The sequence below is a fragment of the Hemiscyllium ocellatum genome, chromosome 18, assembly GCF_020745735.1.
Source record: "Hemiscyllium ocellatum isolate sHemOce1 chromosome 18, sHemOce1.pat.X.cur, whole genome shotgun sequence".
NCBI lineage: Eukaryota > Metazoa > Chordata > Chondrichthyes > Orectolobiformes > Hemiscylliidae > Hemiscyllium > Hemiscyllium ocellatum.
Window position 1 is genome coordinate 59,140,412 of NC_083418.1, and position 25,783 is coordinate 59,166,194.

General features: G+C 42.1%; 1 protein-coding gene across 1 annotated transcript in view; it reads right to left on the minus strand.

The window, feature by feature from the left end:
• The window catches only part of LOC132824313 (uncharacterized), a 57,613-nt gene continuing 31,830 nt past the window's right edge, over positions 1 to 25,783 (minus strand). The window contains exon 2 of the mRNA XM_060838659.1: positions 1 to 400. Coding sequence (XP_060694642.1) covers positions 1 to 400 — 400 coding nt within the window. The remainder of the gene's footprint in view (positions 401 to 25,783) is intronic.

The window sequence follows — 25,783 nt, forward strand, 5'->3', positions numbered from 1 at the left end:
TTAAAGCATTTGATTGGCAGCTCTTGGCTGCATTAGAATCTTTTCAAGTTGCTTCCGGAAGTGTTCGGGCAGCTCCTTTGGTTTCTCGCTGGCTGCATCTACAAAGACATGTGTGGATCTTGCCGTGGTGCAGGCCAAGGTCTCGAACCCAGCCAGTAATGAGCTACCTGAGTAGCACCCGTCGGAGAGGACGTTGTAATCCAAGGGCAGCGAGATGCGGCCACGGCGCGGCTTGAAGAGAGCCGCCCGGTAGGTCACACTGGTTCGGCCAATCTTTTCCACCCCCAGGGCTGCCAGTGGGTTCTGAGGGAACATCATGGATGCGTGGAACGAACACTTGCAGCTCACGATAAATCCCACCATTGACGAGGTCTGGCGATTTGCATTTAATCCGCAGTATCTGCAGGGCAAAAGGATACTGCATTATTACAGACTCTATCTTTAAGGTATCTTCCTTACATGAAATATCAGTCCCCTCAAAATCGGCTTGCCATGTCAATTACCTCCCCACCCCCAACCCAGGGGGTTGCCTAGGCTCTAGGAGCTGGAATTCCTTTCCTTAGTTTTCTAACACACTCTCCTCCTTAAGTCACGCCTGAGAACAATTACTCAGCTTTTTAAACATCTGTTCTCACATTTCCTTATGCGGCTTGGTACCTTTTTTATTATCTGATTACACTCTTGTGAAGCACCTTTGGATGTTTTGCTATTTTCAGGATGCTACATGAATGCATGAATGTTATCAGTTCAAGCAAGTTCCAATATCCTAGCACACAATCTAAGGCTTTGCCTCAGTGCAGTACTGAGGGAGTACAGCATTAATTGTACATAGACCGTGGAATGATACAGCACAGGAACGGATCCTTCAGCCCACAATGTTGTGCTAAGCATGATACCATATTAAACAAATTCATTCTGCAGGCCCTTGGTCCACATCTCTCCATTGCTTGCGTATTCATGTGCTTATGTAAAAATCCCTCAAACCCCCCTTTCTTATCTGCCTCCGCCACTCCACCTGGTAGCATGTCCAGACTCTTATCACTCCCTGTGTAAATCATTGTCCCCCACATCTCCTTTGAACTTTTCCCCTCTCACTTTCATTGCGTGGCCCCTAGTATTAGGACATTTGAACTCTGGGAAAAAAAGATTCTGACCATCAACCCTATCAATGCATCTCATATTGTAGACTTGTTGCACCTTTTAAAGAGATCTTCAACAGAGGCACCCATCAGTCTATTCAGGGAGGAGAAATGATCTCACATTTGATATCCAGACCAATATTCTCAAAATAGATTTACATAGAATCCCTACAGTGTGGAAGCAGGCCATTTGGCTCATCAATTCCACACCAACCCTGCAAAGAGCATCCCATCCTGACTCAATCCCTTATTCTATCCCTGTAACCCTGCATTTCCTATTGCTAATCTGCCTAACCTACACATCTCTTGACAGTATGGGCAATTTATCATAGATAATCCACCTAACCTGTATAGTTTTGGACTGTAGAAAGAAATTGGAACATCTGGAGGAAATTCACAGAGACATGGGGAGAATGTGCAAACTCCATGCAGACAGTTGTCCAAGACCGGGATCGAACCCAGGTCCCTGGTGCTGTGAAGCAGCAGTGCTAACCTCTGGTGCCTCACAGCACCAAGATCCCTGGTTCTCCCTATGCCTGTCTGGGTGCACAATCACATCTCAATTAATCTCCAATGCTACAAATAAGTGGCCTGGGAAGTGCTGAGTAAACTTTATTATAAAAAAACGGACTTTGCACAGCAATGAAAACATTGCTGTTAAAGGAACTTCTTAAACTATGAACAGGAACAGGCTCCCTCACACCTGATGTTCATTAGTTAGATTATAGTTGATCCGCATTTTAACTCCATTTACCTTCCCTCTACCTACGTCAAGCCCAGGTTTGAGCTTTTCAGTTAAATTGTCCCAGTCTCACCCCAGCCCAGCCTCACAGCTCTTTAGGATAAGGAGTTCTAATTTCCACTATCCTTCATGTGAAGAATGGCTTCCTGACATCATCGCTGAAATCTAGTATTCAGGTTATGCCCCTCACTTCATGAATATTTAATGTAAGGAAATAACTTCTATCCACAATTAAGTCCTTTGAACATCTTTGATACTTCAGTGAGATCACGTTATGACCTTATGCCTTCAGTGGATTACAAACCTAATCTATGCAACCCTTTCCTCATAATTTAGCATTTTAGTCCTGTTTTGCTGTCACAAATTGGTGACAACATTTTAATACATGCCAATCAGTCCACTTTGAGAGGGACTGATGTAAAGCTATAGCAATAACAGAGATTTTTGATCTAAGTTTAAAAGGCCACACTTTCTTGAAAAAAAACTCAAATGCAATTCACAAAAGGTCAGTTTCACATTCAGATATGTTTAACTTTAGCTCTTACAACAATGAGAATCCACTAATAAGATAGAACATGCACTCAAAATATGCACACATCTTCCTTTAAAACCCAGGAAAACACCATTAAGTAGTGATTGATAGATATACTGCATTCAGTTAGTAAATTTTAAAACCTTAAAGCAAGACCTGAGACATAGGAAACACTTTGACCCAGTTTGATTCTTTATCAAGACTCACTTCTTTGGAATTTGAGAGGCTCAGGAACTATGTAGAATTTGACAGTTAAGTAAATGTCTTTACAATTGCCGAGATTTGTCATCCAAGGGAAATTGACTGAGCAAACCAAATTTGGTGCATGAATAGGAGAGAACTCATGAGAATTGAGAGGTCACACAAATGCCTAAGATATTAATTAAGCAACTCAAAGGCACAATAAGTCTAAAGGAGCAAACTGGAAAGCAAAGACTAATTAGGTGTCAAGTTCAATCAAATAGTTTAAAGTGTCTCTTACACATTGGGGCACTAAGGTAAATATTACTTTAATATTAGGTGACCATTCTAAACAAAATGTTTATTCTAACAATTGCAATTTAAAACTGGATGTCCTACTAAAAATAAGATTATATTTTCTCTGTTTTTTCCGGGATCTATTCAATGTTTACTATTTCCATTAGAAATTGAATTTGATGTTTGATTCTTTTATAAACTTTAATTATATTTTAAGGCTTCTGTTGTCTCACATAATTCATTACATCCCTAACGTGAGAACTATGATAGGGAATTACATTACTGACCCCAAAGAATATTTGGGAAATTACAATTTGATTTTAATTCATCAAAAGACCATTTAGAGGACAATGGTAACTTCAGCTGATGCTGTTACTTGGGAGAGAAATGCCATTCCTTTAGATCTATGTAAACATCTTTGGAATCTGACTTTCTGTCAAATTGAGTTATCTGAGAGGTACGCCTGATCTGGGCTTCTCCCAAAAATGGGGCTAGGATTACAAGTCAAAACAGAAGTAATTTATTGCACACAAATGACTCAGCTATTTTGGAGGAATTGTAATAATGGTCAGAACCTTTTCTTTTCAGAACCAAGTTCATACAGTAGGCTAAATTTGCTACAGGCATGGCCTGTTACAAATTCCAAAAGGCTTACTGCATCACCACAAAAAGAAATAGTGCAGTATTTCTGGCATGCTCTCATTTAACACCCACTTTCTAGAATAGGATCACTGGCTAGTAATTGGAGGAGATTTTCCTTTACTTTGCCTAGTTGTAACTCTGGATAACTTCTTATAATCTTCCGGTTAAGCTCAGCGTATTACCAAACACCTCAGAAGGTGTTCTGTGTTGAAGATATGCAAGTTGATGTCCATCTGGCTTAGTTTCACTCAGAACAACGCAATTCCTAGTTGAACTACTAGACAAATTGTTAATGTGTAATTGAAAGAATGGAATGATTAAAATGGGGAAGAGTGCTAAGTGTGAGAAAGGTTCTCACTTATCAAATATTTTATAGAATCCCTACAGTGTGGAAACAGGCCCTTCAGCCCAACAGATCCACACTAACCCTCGGAAGAGTAATCCACCCAGGCCAATTCCCATACCCTATTATCCTATATTTATCCCTGACTTATGCACCTAACATATACATCCCTGAACACTATGGGCAATTTAGCATGGCCAATTCACTGAACCTGCATTTCTTTGGACTGTGGAAGGAAACCGGTGCACCCGGAGGAAACCCACACAGACACTGGGACAACATGCAAACTCCACATGGTCAACTGAAGGTGGAATCAAATCCAGGTCCCTGGCACTGTGAGGCAGCAGTGCTAACCACTGAGCCACTGTGCTGCCCCAATATGTATATACAAAATTTATCTCAGGATGATCAATTACAGAAAAACTATAATTTTCACACCATTCATTGAGTACCATCTTCATATTTGAGTATGCAACCACTGCAGTGTAAGAGGTGCCACAATTCAAATGAGATGTTAAAATGATGCTCCATCCTCTCAAGCAGACATACAAAATCGTAAGGCACCACTCAAAGAACAGCAGAGAATGTTTTCCCAATACACATTCAATTCTGGTCTCTCTGCTATAGACACGATGTTATTAAACTTGAAAGTGTTCATAAAAGACCTACAATGATGTGGCCAGGATTGGAAGATTTGAGCTTTCGAGAGAGGCAGAATAGGCTGGGGCTTTTTCTGCTGGAGTGTCAGGTGCTGAGGGGTGACCGTGTAGAGGTTTATAAAATCTTGAGGTGCATGGATAGGGTGAACAGTCAATTTCTTATTCCCAGAGGATAGGAGTCCAAAACTAGAGGGCATAGGTTTAAGGTGAGAGGGGAAAGATCTAATAGGGACCTGAGGGGCAACTTTTTCACACATAGGGTGATGTGTGTTTGGACTGAGCTGCCAGTGGAGGTGATGGAGGCCGGTACAATTACAATATTTAAAAGACATCTGGATAGGTACATGATAGGAAGTGTTCAGAGTGATTAGATTAGATTACTTACAGTGTGGAAACAGGCCCTTGGGCCCAACAAGTCCACACCGACCCGCCGAAGTGCAACCCACCCATACCTCTACCCCTTACCTAACACTACGGGCAATTTAGCATGGCCAATTCACCTGACCCGCACATCTTTGGACTGTGGGAGAAAACCCACGCAGACACGGGGAGAACGTGCAAACTCCACACAGTCTGTCGCCTGAGTCAGGAATTGAACCCGGGTCTCAGGCGCTGTGAGGCAGCAGTGCTAACCACTGTGCCACCGTGCCGCCCACAAATGATATGGGCCAAATGCTGGAAAATGGGACTAGATCAGTTTAGGGAATCTGGTTGGCTCAGACAAGTTGGACTGAAAGGTTTCTGTGCTGTATAGCTCTACTACTATCACTCTCAGCCTATTCATTACTCGACCAAAAGCATTAATCTAATTATTACTATACCACTCACAACAACATGATGGCTGAATAGTGCCAAGTTTTCTGAAGGATTCCACCTCAAAGCTGAGCAAGACTTGTCATTACATTTTACCAGACATGTTGCATTAGCTACAAACATTGCCTCATGATATCCCTCACACCTGATTCTGGCTTCATTTTACCACACACTGCTCCAAGAACAACTCGTCATTCAGCGGGAATCTCAAAAGGAATGGCACCCATTATGCCTGTGCCATCTTTGAACAGCTGCTAAGGACAACATGTGTTGGCAATCTGACATTGTCCCTATCTCTGACTGACCATGGACTGAGTGCAGACTGTGCCTGTGACTGTAGGTATCAGGATTCCCTAACTGACAGCCCTTGACTCGACTGAGGTCTATCCACCACTATTTTCCAACATGGTTGTTTGGAAGGATACACATGTGGCGTGTTTTCCACGCAGGCAGCTGGAACATGCTGTAGATGTTAAATTGATGTGTTGCTGGTTAAAGCGCAGCAGATCGGGCAGCATCCAAGGAACAGGAAATTCGACGTTTCGGGCACAAGCCCTTCATCAGCCCTTTCCTGATGAAGGGCTTGTGCCCGAAACGTCGAATTTCCTGTTCCTTGGATGCTGCCCGATCTGCTGCGCTTTAACCAGCAACACATTTTCAGCTCTGATCTCCAGCATCTGCAGACCTCACTTTTTACTCAATGTTAAATTGATGTCTTGATCTGCTGTACATCAAGATGTAGCCCTTGCCCTGGTCAGTTCTACTGACAAGTATGAAGAGCAGCTATTGTATGTGTCCACAGTAAGAGCTCCTCAATACAGTAATACTGATAGTCTTTGGCTCTGGCTGAAGCACCAATGTGCTAACAGGCATAGCATGGTAGGGAAGGTTAATGAAAGGCATGGATGCAATGAGCATGCAGATGAGTACTAAGTTACCAAACATTAAGAGAGCAAGCAAACATGCCTGAGATGCATCCTATTCCTGTCCTTAAGTTAAATGCTTATTCCTGTGTACAGTGTCCCTGCTGCAGCCTTTCAGTGTTGGTTACTGGTGTATCCCGCATCACCAATGTCCATTGGTACAGAATATGAATCAAGCTGCACTTAAGTCACACGTAAAATGAAGGTCCTTCAAAGCAAGCAGCAACTTGAAGCCACAAGGTACCCACTCTGGTTTCCTCAATATTTTGCTTATTTGATGAGTTTGATAACATAAAAAGCTGAACATTGAGAAAAATTGGGTTATCCTCAAGTCATTTAAAAAACAAAATCTCCCTAACTCGCTGCTGCCGAATGAGAAACCCATCACGTCGCTTATGAGAACCATAAAAGATGGAGTAAGATGCTCCTGATATCAAGACAGTCGGATTCTACCAGGAATCTTGCCATTGCCCACATTGCTCAAATCCTAGAAGATTCCAGCCATTGCTTTACGTTCTGAGTTTAATCAAATGCATTGTAACTCAAGTTGAACACCAAGAGTCAGTGAACAGAATGGCCATCTAGCTATCTGGGATTGATTGAACATCAGACAGCCAAATACTACTGTGTGTTAGAGTTAAGACTCGGCCTTTCCAGTGACATGCACTCACATTATAGAATACGACTGCAGCTGCTGCAAAGGGAGGCAGTTTTACTGCATTAATTTATTATGGAATTAAATTACTGAAACAAAGTTCCTTCCTGGTTTTGACGCAATGAGAACTTCAATTTTGTCCTTATCAGATTACATATATTCACTAATGCATCGTGTGTTCAAAGGCAGAAGGTTAGCCCTCAATAAAGAGCAATGCACTGTATTATCTGCACAAGCTTCAGTCCTTGTCTGGAAGCAATATGCTCCTGGCCTTTCATCGACTGGAATTATATTCAGAAAGAACACACAAGATTTTCTATATCCCAAAATTGCTGGCCATGCCTTCAGCTATCTCAGCCCTAAGCTCTGGAATTCCCTCCATAAACATTTTCACTCTCTCACCTCCTGTAGCACATCCTTCAAACTTACCTCTTTGACCAAGCTTTTGCAGCCTGTCCTAGAATGTCTGATAAAATGCAATTGAATGGCAAAGTTAAATCCATTTCTCTTTCCATTTGCATTATCAAATCTATTCAATATTTGTAACATTTTCATCTTGTTTTAAAATTTTAGGTCTCCAGCATATGTAGTACCTTAATTTTCTAGTTCCTCCTTTGTACCACAGTGTTAACCTTTGACTAATAAATTCAATCTACTCCCAGGAAGCACCATGTAACATTCTACTTTATTAAAATGAGTTTGTTGTTGAGTTTGCCATGAACAAATCATTTGTCCACCGGAGTCTTTTGTAAAGCACATGGATACATCAGTGATGCATGCAATGGAGTTACAAAGGACACAAGAAAAGCAGAAACACTTAAGTTCTACTCTGCAGGTCCCTGGGATCTAAATGCTCAGATTAAAATCATAACGAAGAGGAACTTTCCAGTGGCCAAAGGATGGAAAACCTGATTTTGCAGATTTAAGGTGACTGGTGTTGTGTGTGCAAATTCCTTTAAACCACAAATGGTATGGTGCAGCTAAGGATAGCCACCATTCTGTCCTAACTAGAGGAGTCTTGTTGAGTGCAAAATAGGAAGCTTATTGCCTTACTGTAAACATTTGCAGGTTACATGAATACAACCTGCATTGTTACATAGACTGCTAGGAGCATAGTTGCAGGTCTATCTCCTCCCAAACCCTTTCCTCTTCAAACAAATTTTTATGGCATCAGCACAGTAGGTTGTGTTTATTACATTCGATCAAGTATTGTGTTTTTCAGACCAGGTCAGACCAACAGAAGGTTCAAGTCCCACACGTACCAAAGGTGTGTCAAAACATGTCTGAACAGGTTAATTACAATAACTACAACACTGGCACAAGAACCTAATGTGGCAAATTAGTATAAGGCATAAGGTAGTAGAGATACAATGGCAAACATTTCAGGGATATTTCAGAATGTACAGAATAAATATGTTCCAAACAGAAAAAAAAACTCCAAGGGAAAGACCAAGGGCCATGATTAATTATAAATGTTACTGACAAGAAACTTTAAAAGAAAGGCCTATGGTGACAGGTCAGAACATTGTACAGAATATATAAAAGTGTCTAAAAAATTAATAAGAAGGGAAAAATAGAGGCAAGGAAGCTATTTAGAAATATAAAACAGTAAGAGTTTTTATAGATAGCTAACAAAAAGAAATAAATTTACAAAGTAATGGTTTGACCTCTAGAAAGTGAGTTGGAAATTAATTATTGAAAATAACAAGATGAAAGATGAATTGAAAAGGTATTTTGTATCAGTCTTCACTTGGAAATACTGGGTCTGTCGATTGTTAAAGGGGCAGAGATGGCTTTTGGTAAAGTGATGTGCTCTTCCTGTTGGATGTGGGAGATCAGGGAGCATTTCAATGTTCCTAGAGACTATGTGGGCGAGAAATGTGTTTGGCTGTGAATCCAGCCGGATCACCTACATCAGTTGGAGTGGCAATAGGAGGCAATGAGGAGCTGGGGATGTGATGGAAGGCAGTTTCCGGAAGGTAGCAAAACTGCAGTAACACTCAGGTAGATTGTTACTGCTAGGAAAGGTAAGAGAGATAGGCAGGTATTGAAGGAGTCTCCTGTGGCTATCCCCAACAAGTATACTGTTTTGGATATGATAGTGGGATGACCTCTCAAGGGAATATAGCACTGACAAGCCATGTTTCTGGTACCCTGACTGGCTCTACAGTAAAGGAGGGGAATATTAGGTTCCAAGCAATTGATTCTGATCGGGATTCTCTAGTCAAGGGCACTACAGGTATTTCTGTGGCCTTCAATGAGACATCAGAATGGTATGTTGCCTCCCTCGTACCAGGATCAAGGATATCTTGGAACGAGTGCAAAACATTATGAAAGGGAAGAGTGACCAGCAGAAGAACATTATACATGTTTGTACCAAAGACATAGATAGAAAAAAAGATGAAGCTCTGCAGAGACAATACAGGAAATTAGGCAGGAGGTTAGTAATCTCTGAATTACTCCTGAAGCCATATGCGTTGGAATAGGATGATAACGTAGATAAATGCGTGGCTGAGGAGTTGGTGTAAGGGGTAAGGATTCACATTTTTGGTCCTCTGAAATCTCTTCTGAGGTAGAAGTGACCTGTATAAGAAGGACAGGTTGTACCTGAATTGGAATGAGACCAATATCCTGGTGGGGAGATTTGGTCATGCTACTTAAGAGGCTTTATCTAGTAGACTAGGAAGTTGGGACCCAAAGGAATTGTGGGAAAACAAATAAGTCTGAGGCTGGTAACTAGATAAGGGGAACAAATTAAATAGTTGAGGCAGAAAGAGCACAGCAAAGAACAAGGTAAGACTGATGAATTAACTTACATTTATTTCAATGCAAGAGGCCTGACAAGTGCAGCAAGTGAACTTGTGAGCATGGTTGGGAACATGGGACTAGGATGTCACAGTTATTACAGAAATGTGGCTCAGGGAGGAGCAGGACTGGCAGTTTAAAATTCCGATATATAGATGCTATAGAAAGGATAGAAAGGGAGACAAGAAAGGAGGGGGAGTGGTGTTTTTGGTTGACGGTAACGCTACTGTTGTTCTTAAGGAGAATATTCCTGGGAGAATGTCCAGTGAAGTTATATGGGTGGAACTGAGAAAGAAGAAAGGGATAGTCACCTTGTTGGGATTGTAGCATGACCCCAATCGTTAGCCAAAAATTGAGAAGCAAATTTGTAAGGAGATCTCAGATATCTGTAGGAATAACTGGGTTTTAATGATAGAGGATTTAACTTTCCAAACATAGACTGAGAATACTATAGTGTTTAGGACTTGGATGGAGAGGAATTTGTTTAGTTGTACAAGAACATTTTCTTATTCAACATGTGGATATACCTAATAGTGAAGGAGCAAAACTCGACCTTCTCTTGGGAAATAAGACAGGGAAAGTGATTGTGGTGTCCGTTGGGGAGCACTTAGGGCTAATTGGCCATAATCTTATTAGTGTTAAAATAGTGATCGAAAAAGATGGATCTGATCTAAAAGTTAAAGTTCTAACTTGGAGGAAGGCTAATTTTGATGGTATTAGGCAGGAATTTTCAAAAGTGATAGCAGGATACTGTTCACAGGTAAAGGAATGGTTGGAAAGTGGGAGGACTTCAAAAATGAGATAATGAGAGTTCAGAGGCAGTATGTTCCTGTTAGTGTTTTGGGCAAGGATGGGAGTGCAGGAAATGCTGGACAGCTAGAAAAATTGAGGCTCTGGTCAAGAAAAGGAGGCATATGTCAGGTATAGACAGCAAGGATCAAATGAACCTCTGGGGGAAAAGTGCAGCAGGAGTATACTTAAGAGGAAAATCAGGAGGGCAAAAATGGGACATGAAGTAGTTTTGGCCAAGAGGTTGAAGAAGAATCCAAAGACCAAAATGGTGACTTGGGAGAGAAAGGGCCCTTTAAGGATCGATGAAGCTGTCTATGTCTTGAATCACAGGAGATGGGTGAGATACGAAATGACTATTCAGTATTTATTGTGGAGATGGATACTGAAGTAGGGAACTTGGGGAAATAAATAGTGATGTCTTGAAAAATGTCCATATTTCAGAACAGGAGGTGCTAGAGGCCTTAAAATACATTAAGGTAGATAAATCCCCAGGACCAAATCAGGTGTATCCGAGAACTTTGTGGGGAGCTAGGGAAGGGATTGCTTGGCTCCTTGTTGAGATATTTGTATCATCGACAGCCACAGATGAGGTGCCGGAAGACTTCAGGTTCGTAAGTGTGGTGCCATTATTTAAGAAAGGTGGTAAGGAAAGTAAGGGAACTATAGACAAGTGAGGCTAATGTCACTGGTGGGTAAGTTGTTGCAGCAGATTCTGAGGGACAGGATTTACATGAATTTGGAAAGGCAATGACTAATTAGGGATAGTCAACATGGCTTTGTGTGGAGGAAATCATGTCTCACTAACTGAATTGAGTTTTTTGAAGAGGTGAAAGAGAAAATTGATGAAGTGGTAGATGTTGTCAACTTGGACTTCAGAGAGGCATTCAACAAGGTTCCACATGGTAGACGGGTTAGCATGGTTTGATCACATGGAGTCCAGGGGACCTAGCCAGTTGGATACAAAATTGGCTGGAAGATAGGAGAAAGAGGATAGTGATAAAGGTTTGTTTTTTGAACTGGAGGCTGGTGGCAAGCATTGTGCCACAAGGATCGGTGGTGGGTCCGCTGCATTTTCGTCATTTATATAAATGATTTAGATGTGAATATAGGAGGTATGGTTAGTAAATTTGCAGATGACATCAAAATAGGTAGCGTAATGGATAGTGAAGATGATTATCTCAGAATACAATGGGATTTAGATCAGATGGGACAGTGGGCCGAGGAGTGGCAGATGGACTTAATTTAGATAAATGTAAGGTGTTGCATTTTGGTAAGGCAAACCAAGGCAGGGCTTACACAGTTGATGGTAGGGTCTGGGGAGTTTTGTTGAACAAAGAGACCTGGGGGGGCCCAGGTGCATAATTCCTTGAAAGTGGAGTTGCAGGTAGACAGGGTAGTGATGAAGGCATTTGGCATGCTTGCCTTTATTGGTTAGTGCATTAAGTATAGGAGTTGGGAATGTCATTGTGCGGCTGTATAGGATATTGGTGAGGCCACTTTTAGAATACTGGGTTCAGGTCTGGTCTCTCTGCTTTAGGAAAGGTGCTGTTAAACATGAATAGCTTCAGAAAAGATTTACAAGGATGTTGCCAGGATTGGAGAGTTTGAGATATAGGAAGATGCTGAATAGGCTGGGGCTTTTTTCCCTGGAGCATCAGAGGCTGAAGAGTGACTTTATACAGGTATATAAAATCATGAGGGACACGGAAGAAAACAGAATACAGGAAACAAAAGACCAGTAGCTTAATGTCTATTAGAAATCATTACGAAGACACTATAGCAGAACACTTGGAAAAGTATAATGTAATTAGGCTGAGTCAACATGCTTTTGTGAAAGGGAAATCATGTTCAATCAATTTATTGGACTTTTAAAAATAGTAACATAGTTGGTGAATGAAGGAGCCCCGGTGTACAATTTCCAGAAGGCATTAGATGAGGTTCTACATCAGAGATTATTGTGGAAAATGCTCATGGATTTGGGGTTAACTTATTAGCAAGGATAGAAGATTGGCTGGCTAACAGGAAACACAGTGGGCATACACATCTATTATAAAATAAAGAATTGTGAAAGCTGGAAATCTGAAACAAAAACAGAATGCACTGAAGAAACTCAAAAGGTCTGGTAGCATCTGTAGAGAGAAAAACAGACTTAACATTTTGAGTCTAGTGACCCTAAATGTTTTTTGTTTTGGTTGCCAAGATCTAATGAATGGTGTGCCATAGGGATCAGAGATGATTGTCAACTTTTTACAATTTGGATAATTGACTTGGAACGACGGAACCAAAGATATAGTTGCTAGATTTGCTGACAATACAAAGGAAAACAGGTAGTACAAAGGAAATAAGAGGCTACAAAAGGCTATAGACAGGTTATGTGTATGGGCACACATTTGGTAAATGTGGGAAGGTTTGAAATTGTCCTATTGGCAAGAAGAACAAAACAGAAGCATGTTATCTGATTAGTGAGAGATTGGATCTCCTAAAGAATTGACATAGGCTTGATGGACTGAATGGTTTCCTTCTGTGCTGCATTATGCTATTACTTTATAACTCATTGGAACAATAGAGCAAAAAGAATGGGTTTCCTGAGAGGTATAGATAGCCATTCTCCAAAGCTCAGTATAATCAATGGGCAGCACAAGAAGATGTCATAGCAAAAGAACATTTGGCCAGCATTCAGCTGTACTGCACTCTTTCTTCATAGAATGAGAGCAGACCATTTTCATAGAGTAATAGAATTCCTACAGTGTGGAAACAAGCCATCTGGGTCAACAGGTCTACACCAACCCTTCAAAGAGTATTCCACCCAAACTCATTCCCCTACCCTATTACTATACATTTCCCCTGACTAATGCACCTTACCTACACATCCCTGAACACTATGGGCAATTTAGCATCACCAATGCACCCAACCTGCATAACCTGGACTATTTTTGGATCTTTTTGAATCTTTGGATTATTTTTCTACTACCAGTGAGGAGTCCATAATGAAGGGGATCTTGTGTTTCAATTTCACCCCCTCAGGTCACCACGCGTCAATGCAGACAACCAATACTACTTCGTCAGTTGGGGAAACAATGACTTCTTAGCCAGATCCACAAATAAGGTTGATAATTTTACAGGAATAAACACTGGACTGATTTCTAGGCTAAAGTTACTTTGTGAAAAACTTTGAGTGGAATGGACCTTTATTTCCTGGATTTTCAGTGGTCGATATATCACAATTTAACTTCTTTGAGGGTTTGATTGGATTGATACTGAGAGGCTGAGGACTTTTGTACTAGTCATCACAGGATAGGGGGTAAGCTGTTTAGGATGCAGATGGAGAGATTTATTTTCACTCAGAGAATATGAATTTGCAGAATTCTCAAATCAAAGTTGTTGAGTCTATTCAAGGATCTGACCATTAGATTTTTAGGATGTAAGGAAATGGGTATATGGGGATTAGGCAGGAAAGTGAAGTTGATGCGAAGGTTCGGCAAAAGGTTCAGACCAGGCTTGAGGGACTGTAGCTACTGCTACTCCTAATTCTTATGTTCTTAAATATGACAGTACAAACAATGCTTTTAGCATCCGAGTAGGCTAAGAGTGACTGTACACTATGACAGTGACTGAATAGCCGGGAGACGCAGCCTGGTCCAGTTCTGGGCTGGATATCCCTGAGCACACAATGTCCTTGCTGCAGCTTTGAAATAAAGACTGCCCTTGTGTCCTGAGGTGCAGCACTGAAGTGCAGAAACTTCTTGGAAGTGGGTCAGAGATGTGCCACGAGGATTCTTAGAGACTGGAGTCAATATCCGTGAATGTGGGCACATGTGACCAGCACCCATGGAGAGTGCTCTGATATCTTGGTGCCTAGCGTCCAACTAATCCAGTAGTTCTTTGGATTAAGCAATGAGCTGAATTTGCCAGGTACCTGCTCTGATTTCCATGTTGAGTTTTCTCAACACTCAGATTGTTGGTGAATTTGGCAAGATAGAAAGCTTAAAATGAATGAAGTGAGTGGGCTGTTAACTCATTGTTACCTCCTGGGAATTTCACAAGGCCACTTATACAATGCAAAAATGGACCAAGGTGCTCCTGATGTCAAGATAGATTGCCACACCTTGTCTGATTCTGCCATGAGTCGCACAATTGCCCAGCTGCTCAGACCTCTGTAAGATTTTACCTGACCATTGTACAATGAGCCTTGTCATAAGGTGAGGAATACATGGGTGGAGTAAAGTTTTGGGAAACAAGGAGCTAGATTTTACATGCCCCCAATGAGTGTATTCAGCCACAATGGAGGAAGTAAATAAAAAATGGGAGGTGTCTACCCACACTGAGTGGACTCCATGATATATAATTTGAACTTGCTAAAAGCTCAACTGCCCCACCTCTGCCATACCCATGTACAATGGCATTGGCAGCCTGTTTTTTTTAGGAGATATTGAAAAGGAAAGAAGAAAGGGGGCTGTTATCCTTGAGGGAAGGTGTTTCCTTTTGTGCACATTCACTCTGAAAATAGTCCCATCCCTTCCTTTCCTCCTAGCATGGAGGTTAAAAATCCCTCCTCCAGCCCACTCACCAACTCTCTAAGGTCATCGAACCCTCCCCACTCAATGCTGCAACTTACCTGCATCTAGGGTTCAACTGGGGTCTTCATTCTGGAATGGTTTATGATCCAGTGGAACACCAACAGCCCCCAACAAACCCCTGAGGTCAGTTCCATCCGGTGGCTGCTAGAGCTGCCATTCACATAAACCTAGTGCGGCACTTTAAACACAATTTTGAGACAGATTTGTCAACACAGTACTCAGCAAGTGATGGACTGTCAGAGGAGATGGCAATGGCCTGTGACTTCTCAAATGGATGTAAAAGGTCCCATGGCATTATTTCAAGGAAGAGCACACGAGTTCTCTCTGGTGTCCAAGCAAATATTTATCCTTCAAACAATGTCACTAAGAAATAAATTATCTGGTCATTTACTGCATTGCTGTTGGTGGGAGCTTTCTATGCACAGATCAGCTACTGTGTTTTCTACAACCACACTCACTTTGGGATGTTTTGAGTTTACAATAGGTGTGATACAAGTGAAAGGTCTTGTTTTAGGAGGAATGAGCGTGGTATCCTCAGCTCTATGAAGCTATCAGACACATGGAATGTAAAAGGTTAAGAGCTGCTGTCTGTTCAGACTCTCATTTACCAGAGAAGTCTGGCAGCCTCAGCAAAAGACCTGCTTAATGATATAAACTGAACATATAATACATTAACCTATTATGCTAGTCTGTTTCCTCCCGCCCATTAAAAATGACCAGGTTATCATCAGGACAAGCTACGAATGAGTTCTTCCGAGTGAAATACTACCTTGTGTTCAATGTAATTACTTTAATGCTATTTTTTAATATCATATCAGCAAATTACATCAAGTCCCCACGGTGACACTTGTGTCTCAGGGAAAATTATCCCATCGCATTCTGGTCCCCTGGGAAAATCAAGTGACACAATTGGCTGTAGTGCTCCAGCAATTAGCTCCCTTGCCACTGAAACAGAATGAAACCCCACATTGCTCAGATATGCCAGTGGAATACACTGCCATGATGCCCTAGGCTTTAACACGTATCTTACTTATGATACACTTCAAATCTATGAAGTGTCAGTTTAAGAATTATAACTAAAAACAGTTTATGGAGAGACAATTGCACAACAATAAAATGCAATTGAGCTGTAATTGCAGCCCCAGTGCTTCTTTGTTGATGCCTTTCTCAGTAATCTAGAATCAGCATATAGAATAAAGCCTTTAGAAGGAGGCCACTCAACCCATTGTGTCTGTACTGTGCCTTTGAAGAAATTACCAGAATCCAAATTGTTACATTGTGGAACAAGGCCATTTGCTGCATTGCCTCTGCACTGGCTCTCCAAATGAATATTTCATTTCATCTTATTCTCCTGCTTGTAATCCAGCCTATTCTTCCTCTTCAAATCTAACTCCCTTTTGAATGCCTCAATTGAACATTCCTCCACTATACTCTCTGGTAATGCTTTCCATAACTTAATGGTGCACTGCATGAAAGTGTTTTTTAATCACTTCACCTTTGCTTATTTAGCACACATTTCAAAAACAAAAATCGATGTCCTCTTCTTCTCGATCCTTTCATGAGAGAGAACAATTTTTCCCTATCTACTCTCTCTAATTTGTTCCAAATACCTGTTCTTTTCCCACAGCCTTGCAAACGTTACCATTTCAAGAAAAACAATAAAAAGCTCACTTTATGAGAGGCTGCACAATTCCATATTCTGAAAGCTTTGGTCAGGTTCTCCATCCCAGACTCTAACTGCCTCTAGCAAGGCTGCCTCTTCCTACTGGGATTGCAGAAATTCCCATTCAATCTGCAAACTGAGAAACTGGAGTCAGTCATTGACACCTTTGAATTGAAGAATATTGGAGCAGGAATGGAAAATTCAACTCGACAAGTATACTTTAGTATTCAGTTAGATTGTGGCTGATCTGTACCTCATTCCATTTAATGTCTTGTCTCCACATTTGTTCATACCCTTACCCAAGAAAAGTAAAGCTCCAATTATTCTCCAGCAATCACAACCCTTGAGGAGAAACATCTACTACTATTCTTGTGATAACATTTTTTCGGACTTCCTACCTGAAAGGCCTCACTCCAATTTCAAGATTAGGTTCCCTCGTTCTTGATTTAAGATCAATGGAAGTAGTCCTTCTGCAACATCTTTAATCATTTATTTAAAATCATTCATTTATATTGTGCACATCGATGCCAAGGCCCACATTGTTGTATGTCGTAGTTATGGGTATGTTCACTGAGCTGGGAAGTTGATTTGCAGACATTTTGTCTCCTGTCTTGGTGACATCTTCAGTGCTTTGGAGCCTCCTGTGCAGTGCTGCTGTTCTGTGTCTTCTGAAATTTATTTGGTTCTGTTTTTGCTACTTCCAGTAGCTGGTTCCAGTTGTTTGTTGTAGTGGGCGGTATATTGGGTCTAGGTCAGTGTGCTTGTTGATGGAGTCCATGGCTGAGTGCCAGCTTCTAGAAATTCTCTGGCTGTTCCCTGTTTAGCTTGTCCTATGACTGTTGTTGTCCCTGTTGAATTTGTGGTCCTAGTCATCTGTGTGTATGGCTACTCGAGATGGCTGGTCATGGTGTTTAGTGGCTAGTTGGTGTTCATGGATGCAGATTGCTAGCTTTCTGCCTGTTTGCCCTACATAGTGACAAGGACCACAAATTCGACTGGGACAATACAACACTCGTAGGACAAGCTAAACAGAGGACAGCCAGTAAATTTCTAGAAGCATGGCACTCAGCCACAAACTCCATCAACAAGCACATTGACCTAGACCCAATATACTAACCACTACAACGAACAACCAGAACCAGCAACCGGAAGCAGCAGAAACAGAACCAAATAAATTCCAGAAGACACAGAACAGCAGCACTTCACAGGAGACTCCAAAGCACTGAAGGTGTCACCTAGACAGGGGACGAAACATCAACAAATCAAATTCCTAGCTCGGTGAACATACACACAGCCATGGCAACCAGCACCCAGGCTACAAATCTTTATGCAAACCTTAAATTGTTGCACATCCCCAATTGACCTGAGAAGGTGGTAGTGAGCTGCCTTGGTGGCTTGCTAGGTCTTTCCATACTTAGGTTAATAGCTAACCATATTGATGTAGTAACATATGGACCCAAATTAAGGATGACAGTACCTTTCATGAAGTGTATAAGAACTAATTTGATTCGTACTGTTATTCAACGGTTTTATGGTCACTGTTTCTAGTTTTATTTAATTTATTTTACCAAACTCACAAACTGCTTTGTCAGTTTACGAATTCTCATGTCTGGATTAGTATTCTAAAATCTTGTGTAATCAATCTAGTGACATATGTTACTACATCCGTACCATGTATCTGCACTTGAGATTCATTTTAAGTTTTTAAGATACCTTCTTACCATGTTTTACTTTTAACAAAAAAAAATCATTTGTGGGATGTAGGCATCGCTGGCTGGCCAGCATTTTATCACCTGCCCCTAGTTGCCCTTGAGAAGGTGGTAGTGAGCTGCCTTCTTGAACCACTGCAATCCATTTGCTGTGGGTTGACCATCAGGCCACTTGGGAAGGAATTCCAGAATTTTGACCAGCAGCAGTGAAGGAATGGTGATTATATTTCCAAGTCAGGACAGTGAGTGGCTTGGAGGCGAACTTGAAGGTTGATGGTGTTCCCTCAAGTATCCTTCCAAGCACTCACCATCCTGACTTGGAAATATATCACCATCAATCGTATATGTTCCAGAAATTACAAAAGAATAGCCAATGCCAATTTCCATTTCAACTGCTCAAGACTTTTAAAAAATGTATTTTCTCATGGGATAGGGGCATCATTGGCCACAGGAGCATTTAATGTCCTTTGAGTAGGTGGCAGTGAGCTGACTTCTTGCACAGCTGCAGTACATGTGGGGTAGGTACACTGACAACACAGTGAGAGCTGGACAATGTGCAGGCTTGGGCTGACAAGTAGCAAATAACATAAATGCCAGGCAATGATGATTGCCAACAAGAGAGAATCTAACCATATCCCCCACCAATGCTTAGTTACACCTGTGTGCTATCTAAAGGATATGTTGCAGAAATCTACCAAGGTTTCTCTGGCAGCTCCTTCCAAACCCACAACCACTACCATCTTGAAGGACAAGAGCAGCAGAGACATGGAAACACCACCAGTGGCAAGACCCCCTCCAAGCTACTCATATCTCAAATTGGAAATATCTGCCATCCCTTCGGTCATGCTGGGTAAAAGTCCTGGATCTCCTGCCCTATCCTCACTGTGACTGTACCTAAATGTATCTGTTAAAGAAGGCAAGTCACCATCAACTTCTCAAATGTAACAAGAGGTGGGCAATAAATGATGGCCCATTATTCTTAAAGACACAATTGCTGTAAATTTCTTTTAAAAGGCCACCACCCATCAAAGATAAAGGAAATTAAAAGCAAAAGAGGAAAAAAATAAAAGGATAGTAAAGCAGACTATGTAAAAAGGAACAAAAAAGTCCCACACTCTACTTCAACAAAACAAAAAGCTACAGGCCTTCAATAAGAAATAAAGGGCAAACATTTGATTATGGACTGGGCAGAGATTCATCTTCACTGTATTACAGCTATTTAAGCAACAAATATAGTTTTACTTCACAGTCCAAAGATATGCAGGTCAGGTGAATTGGCCATGGTAAATTGCCCACAGTGTTAGTGCATTAGTCATAGGGAAATGGGTCTGGGTGGGTTACTCTTTGGAGGGTTGGTGTGGACTGGTTGGGCCAAAGGGCCTGTTTCCACACTGTAGGGAGTCTAATCAGATCATAAATGAACCCAAAGAGATCACTGAAAATTCTTCTTGTTATCAGAAATGAAATTTGCAGAATAAATTAAACTGTGTTTTTGAGGTTGATTAAAACTGATTCATAAAAGATACTGAGAGTACTTGAAGACTAACTCAATGCACAAAATCAGCTTCCAGGTGAGTACACTTCAAGCTATGTCATACAAATGGAAACCCTGAGAGTTTACCGATGATTTTATTGCCAGATGTCACAGCAAAAGCCACAAGGGTGATCTTCCTGAAGAAGAGCCGCCAAGAGGCTAACTGGATTTGTAATTGCTTCTACCCCAGTCATGTTCATCAGGAAAAACCTACTTGGTAAGAAAAAGGGCCATACCACTGATGCCTTTCTGGAAATAGTTGTCAGCAGGAAGCCAAGCTCAATGATATGTTTTAGGTGCAGCCAGCACAATTACTATGGTTAACAAAGTGTACCAAATCAGCAAGATCTGATATTGATGCAGTTTGTTGCACCCAAACAGAAGTTGTACTGAGTTTCTTCATATTTGCAAATCGTATAGCAGCAAAGGACATTGGGCATAGGTGTTTGGAAAGTTTGGTATCAAAAGCCAAGACAGACCACAGAACAAGACCCAATTGACAAACAAGGTGGCATTACATAACAACATGGAAATTTGTCCATACATACACAAATATCAACAAAATAAACAGCAAATAAACCAAAAAATAAACTTTGGAAAATGACCAAGTTTTTCACATTGTGAACTTCACACAACATTTCAACATTGAAATAACTCCACCGAGGCCAGTAACCTATCATCAAGTCACCCTTTATTCGCACTGTATTTATGTCTGACACTACTGCCTTTTCTTGGTTTTTTTCTTAGCAGAACCTCTGACACTCCTGTTTATTTTTTATTTTTTTTCTTTTTTCCCTTGCCCCTGCACTACTGCCTAACTGCGGTAGTGCTTATATTTTCCCCAGCACCCATGCTGTGTGTGTACAGGTGTGAGACACAGTGAAAGACACAAGGTGTATAAATCTTTATTTAATTTCCACTACTAGGAAGCAAAGAAACACCCAAGTGACCAGTGACAAGCAATGCCCTTCTCATCAAAAGGCAATATTGCGTGATCAAACAGTGAAGGGAGGACAGGGATTAAATCAAAATAGAATTGGAGGGGAATATAATACACTCCACTCCCTGCGGCACCCACCTCTCCTTGAACAGCTCAAGGGTGTTGGTGGACACCACGTGCTCCTTCTCCAGAGACCCTCGAACTCTAACATAACCACGGAAGAGGGGCAGGCAATCAGCCTTAATGACCCCCTCCACGGCTCGCTGCCTGGACCTGATTATGGCCAGTTTGGCCAGGCCCAGGAGCAGACCCACAAGGAGGCCCTCAGACCTGCCTTCCCCCCTCCATACTGGGTGCCCGAAGGTCAGGAGCGTGGGACTAAAGTGCAACCAAAAACAGAGAAGAAGGTTTTTAAGAAAATCAAAAAGGAAGTGCAAGCGCCAACACCCAATATATACACAGTCCACGGACTCCACAGCACCACAGAACAGTTGGGCTGGGAGTCTGCGAACCACCACAATCTGCAATTGCAGGGAACTGCTGCGTGCAGCACCCTCCACCCCAGATCCCCGACAGAAAGGGGAGGACTCCCACATAGAAAGCCCTCCACTGACGATCCCCACTGCCGGTGGCAAATGGGCATGCCAAGGCCTGTCTGGGTGGTGGATGAGGGAGAAGAGGTGGACAGTGTACAGCAGCTGTCAATACTGGGCCCACCATTTTATGTCCCTAAAAGGGACAAAACTAAAATTCTGGAGGTGGCTCAGATTGTGGGGCACAGGTTCCCAGGGGAAATTCGGGACCTCGAAGTCAATGTGAAATTCCGTCTTAGCAGGGGTGAGCACAGACAGGATTCCACTGCACACCTGTGCATCCTCCAACTGGTGTGGTAGTGCTTATTTTTTCCCCAGCACCCATGGTGTGTGTGTACAGGTGTGAGACACAGTGAGAGACACAAGGTGCACAAATCTTTATTCAATTTCCACCACCAGGAAGAAAGGAAACACCCGGATGGCCAGTGACAAGCAGTGCCCTTCACACCAAAGGGCAATGCTGTGTGATTAAACAGTGAAGGGGAGGAACATTCTTGCTTTTTTTTTAGCTCAAGTAAGGGAAAATACCCAAGTGGTCCAGTGACAAAGCAGTGCCCTTCACATCAAAGGATAATGCTGTGTGATCACAATCCTGTTTTTTAAAAAATTTAACACCCGCACTACTGCCTAACTGCGGTAGTGCTTATTTTTCCCCAGCACCCATGGTGTGTGTGCAAGTGTGAGACGCAGTGAGAGACACAAAGTGCACAAATCTTTATTTAATTTCCACCACCCAGAAGAAAGGAAACACCCAAGTGGCCTGTGACAAGCAGTGCCCTTCACACCAAAGGGCAATGCTGTGTGATCAAACAGTGAAGGGGAGGAACATTCCTGCTTTTATCTGTCAGCCAGGGCTCCCTGATTGGACGAGATTAACAGCTTCAATCGGGAATTTATATTCTATGAGGTCGACATGGTTGATCTCATTACAATCACTACATCCCTTCCCCCCTGAGGCTTTTTATTTCATCGTGTAGCTCCTCCTGAGGCATTTTAGCACTAGGACAGGTTCCTCTGACTCTGCCTTGGATAAGCCTAAGGAGTGCATTGCACAGTAACTTGCCTCTCGTTTCCAGAGAGTCTCAGAAGAAATTCATTTTCTTCTTCAGGCGGCAAAGGCATTGCAGTGATGACATCGGCCATGTCCATCTCAGATTCCAAAGTATCTTCAACATTTGACAGAGAGGGAGAACCCATGGGTTCTGCAAGCCTTTTTGACTGTTCTGAGGAGCCAGGTATTTTTGTTCCTGAGTTTGCAGCTTTTATATGTTCCACCTGCTTGTTCAGGACCGTCCCACCTGCCCGAACTTTATATGTCTCTAGACATGACCTCACATCAACCATGCCTCTTACCCATGCAGGGCCATGCCAGTGGTTCCTGTAATGAACTTTGTCCCCTAAAGTAAACTGTCTCTGTTGTTTAGCAAAGTCTTGTGTCTAACATTGGCATTCTTGATGCTGTTTCACTCTCCTTGCTCTGTCTAGGAATATCGAATTTAACCTGGTGCAGGGTCTTCTCCCTATTAGTAACTCTCTGGAGCTATACCTATATGGCATGAATATGGTACTAAAATTAAATAGGAACTGGGACAGTTTGGTATCTAGTGAAGCTGTTGGCTGTTTCATGAAGCCTGCCTTCAAAGTTTGGACTGCTCTTTCTGCTCGACCACTGGATGATGAATGATATGGAGTTGTTCTTATGTCCTTTAGGAAATACTGAAATTCCCCGCTGATGAACAATGCCTCATTATCTGTGACCAACACTTCTGGGAGTCCACATACTGCAAAAGATGTGCGCAGTTTTTCCATCATTGCCCACGTTTGATGAATGAACTCTATGCATGTTCAGCCATTTTGAGTGGATATCTAACTTGACTAAGGATATTGAGTCCATGAAAGGACCTGTGTAATCAACATGTAACCAAGTCAAGGATTTACCCAGCCATTCCCATGTATGTGGGGGAGCGGTTGGCAGTAATTTTTGTCCTTGGTGGCACTCTGGACACTGCCCCATCAACACAGTTATATCTGCATCCAATCCTGCCCACCAGTCATAACATCCTGCTAATACCTTCATTTTGGAGATCCCTGGATCATCCTGGGGGAGTCAGCCAATATCTGGCAATGACCTGTGCTCTGGACAATCTTGCTCCCCATTATAATGTCGTCCTCGACCGTGATTGGTCTCTCTGGGTCCAAAAAGGTTTCAGTTCAGATTGTGACAGCCCCTTGGGTTCCCCCATCAGCACGAGGTGTTTCAGTTTTGCCAGGACTGGATTTTTCTGTGTCCAAAGTCTGATATTGTCAGTTGTTACTGGAAATATGTTCAGAAAATTTAAAATTATTACAGACTCTTCCAGTAGCGGTACTACTGCCAGTGCATCTGCCAGTGGGAGGTGGGTCAACGCATCGACATTTGCAACTTGACCTCCCGGACAGTGTTCCAATTTGTAACTATATGCACTTTGTATAGTTGATTTGGCCTGAAACTATGGGTGGCACGGCCTTGTCCTCTTTAAGTAGACCTAGCAGGGGTTTGTGGGCTGAATTATGCTCTGCATTAGCCAAAGTCCTGGATGCATATGCCATTGGGTGTTCCTCTCCATTGGGCCATCTGTGTGCCAATACTACCCCAATGTTGTATGGGGAGACATCACGTGTCTCACAGATCATAGTTTGCCAACACCTTAGAGGATGATAGCCGTTTCTTCAATTTCTTAAAAGCTATAGCTTGGCTATGTGATCATTTCCAAAGTTGACCCTTTTTTAAGAGGGATGGAGGCCAGGTTCTGTGTGAATTTTCCATAATAATTCACCACCTCAAGGAAAGATCTAAGCTCCAATGTTCGAACCAGGTCACCTTTGATCATCTGTATTTTATCTTCCAATGGGTGTACTACAATCTTATTGATTCTGAAGCCTCAGTCGGCCACTTGGGGTGCCTGAAACACATTTTCCCCTCTAAGGCATAAGCTTGCCTAGGAGAAATACCAAAGGACTATGTCCAAGTCCTAAGTGCTTCTCATTACTCTTTCCTGTTATTAGCACATCATCTAGATAAATAGCAACCTGGAGTAAACCTCATAAAGTGTACTCCATCATTCATAGGCTAATGATACCCCAAATAACAATCTTATATATTGGTATAAACCCTTATGGGTATTAACTGTAGTACACCACTGGTAATCCATACCTAACTGCAATTCCAGATATGTATGGCTCATGTCCAACTTTGTGAAGGACAACCCCCCCCCCCCCCCCCCCCCACCTTGTGTATAAATCCTCTATGCGAGGGATTGGGTATATATCCAGCTGCGAAAAGTGGTTGACCATTTGTTTAAAATACCACAAGGATGAACTCACCCATCAGGCTTCAGAATTGGTACTGCCCATTTTGTAAACTGGATTGTTTTGGCAATTCCTTCACCTTCCAGCCTTCTGATTTCTGCCTATACTTTTGCCTGTAAGGCAAATAGCACTGAGTGGACCTTGCAGATTTGTGGAATTGCTTCCTGGTCAACAGGCAAGGTGGCCGTAGCTCCTTTGATAGTCCCTAGGAATTCTTGAAAAATTTCTGGGTATTTAATTAGGACTTCACTCAGGCAGCTATTGTATAATTGAAAATGTTGAGCCAATCTAGGTGTATCTTTGTCAACCAATTTCACCCCATCAAGCTTTGGCCCAAGCCTTTTACTACAATCAGTTGTAACTGAACCAACTGCTTCTCATAAGAGACAGAAACCAAAGCTCTCCCCTTAATCTGTAAAGATTCCCTCAGTCTAACCAAGGTCTTGCACAACTTAAGGGTTGTGGTCCAGAGCAAATTTCATTAAAGATTTTTTCAATGGTCACTGAAATGGCTGCTCTTGTATCTGTTAGAACCAGATGACCATTTAACCATACATTTATTTTGATTGTTAAGCAATTTAACTGTTCAAATCAGATGTAAGTGGGTTTTCCAGGGAGTGCACTCTCCTGGATACTGCTCAACGAGTTCTCTTACTCAATTTAGGTCGAGTGGGACTCTTTTACTGTCTCAAGTCTGGATACCAGCAGCAACTGCGATGGCGTGCTGGCCCAGATCCTGAAGAAACTTCAAATCATTTGACTGACGTTTGGCTTTGTTTTGGGGTTTTCTGTGGGCTGATCTAGAGTCCCTCTGTTCAGGATATATCCTGAGTGAGGCTGTGCTATTGCCTTCACCCAGGTAGTGTTCCCCAAGCTCAGTCAGATTGATGAGGTGTC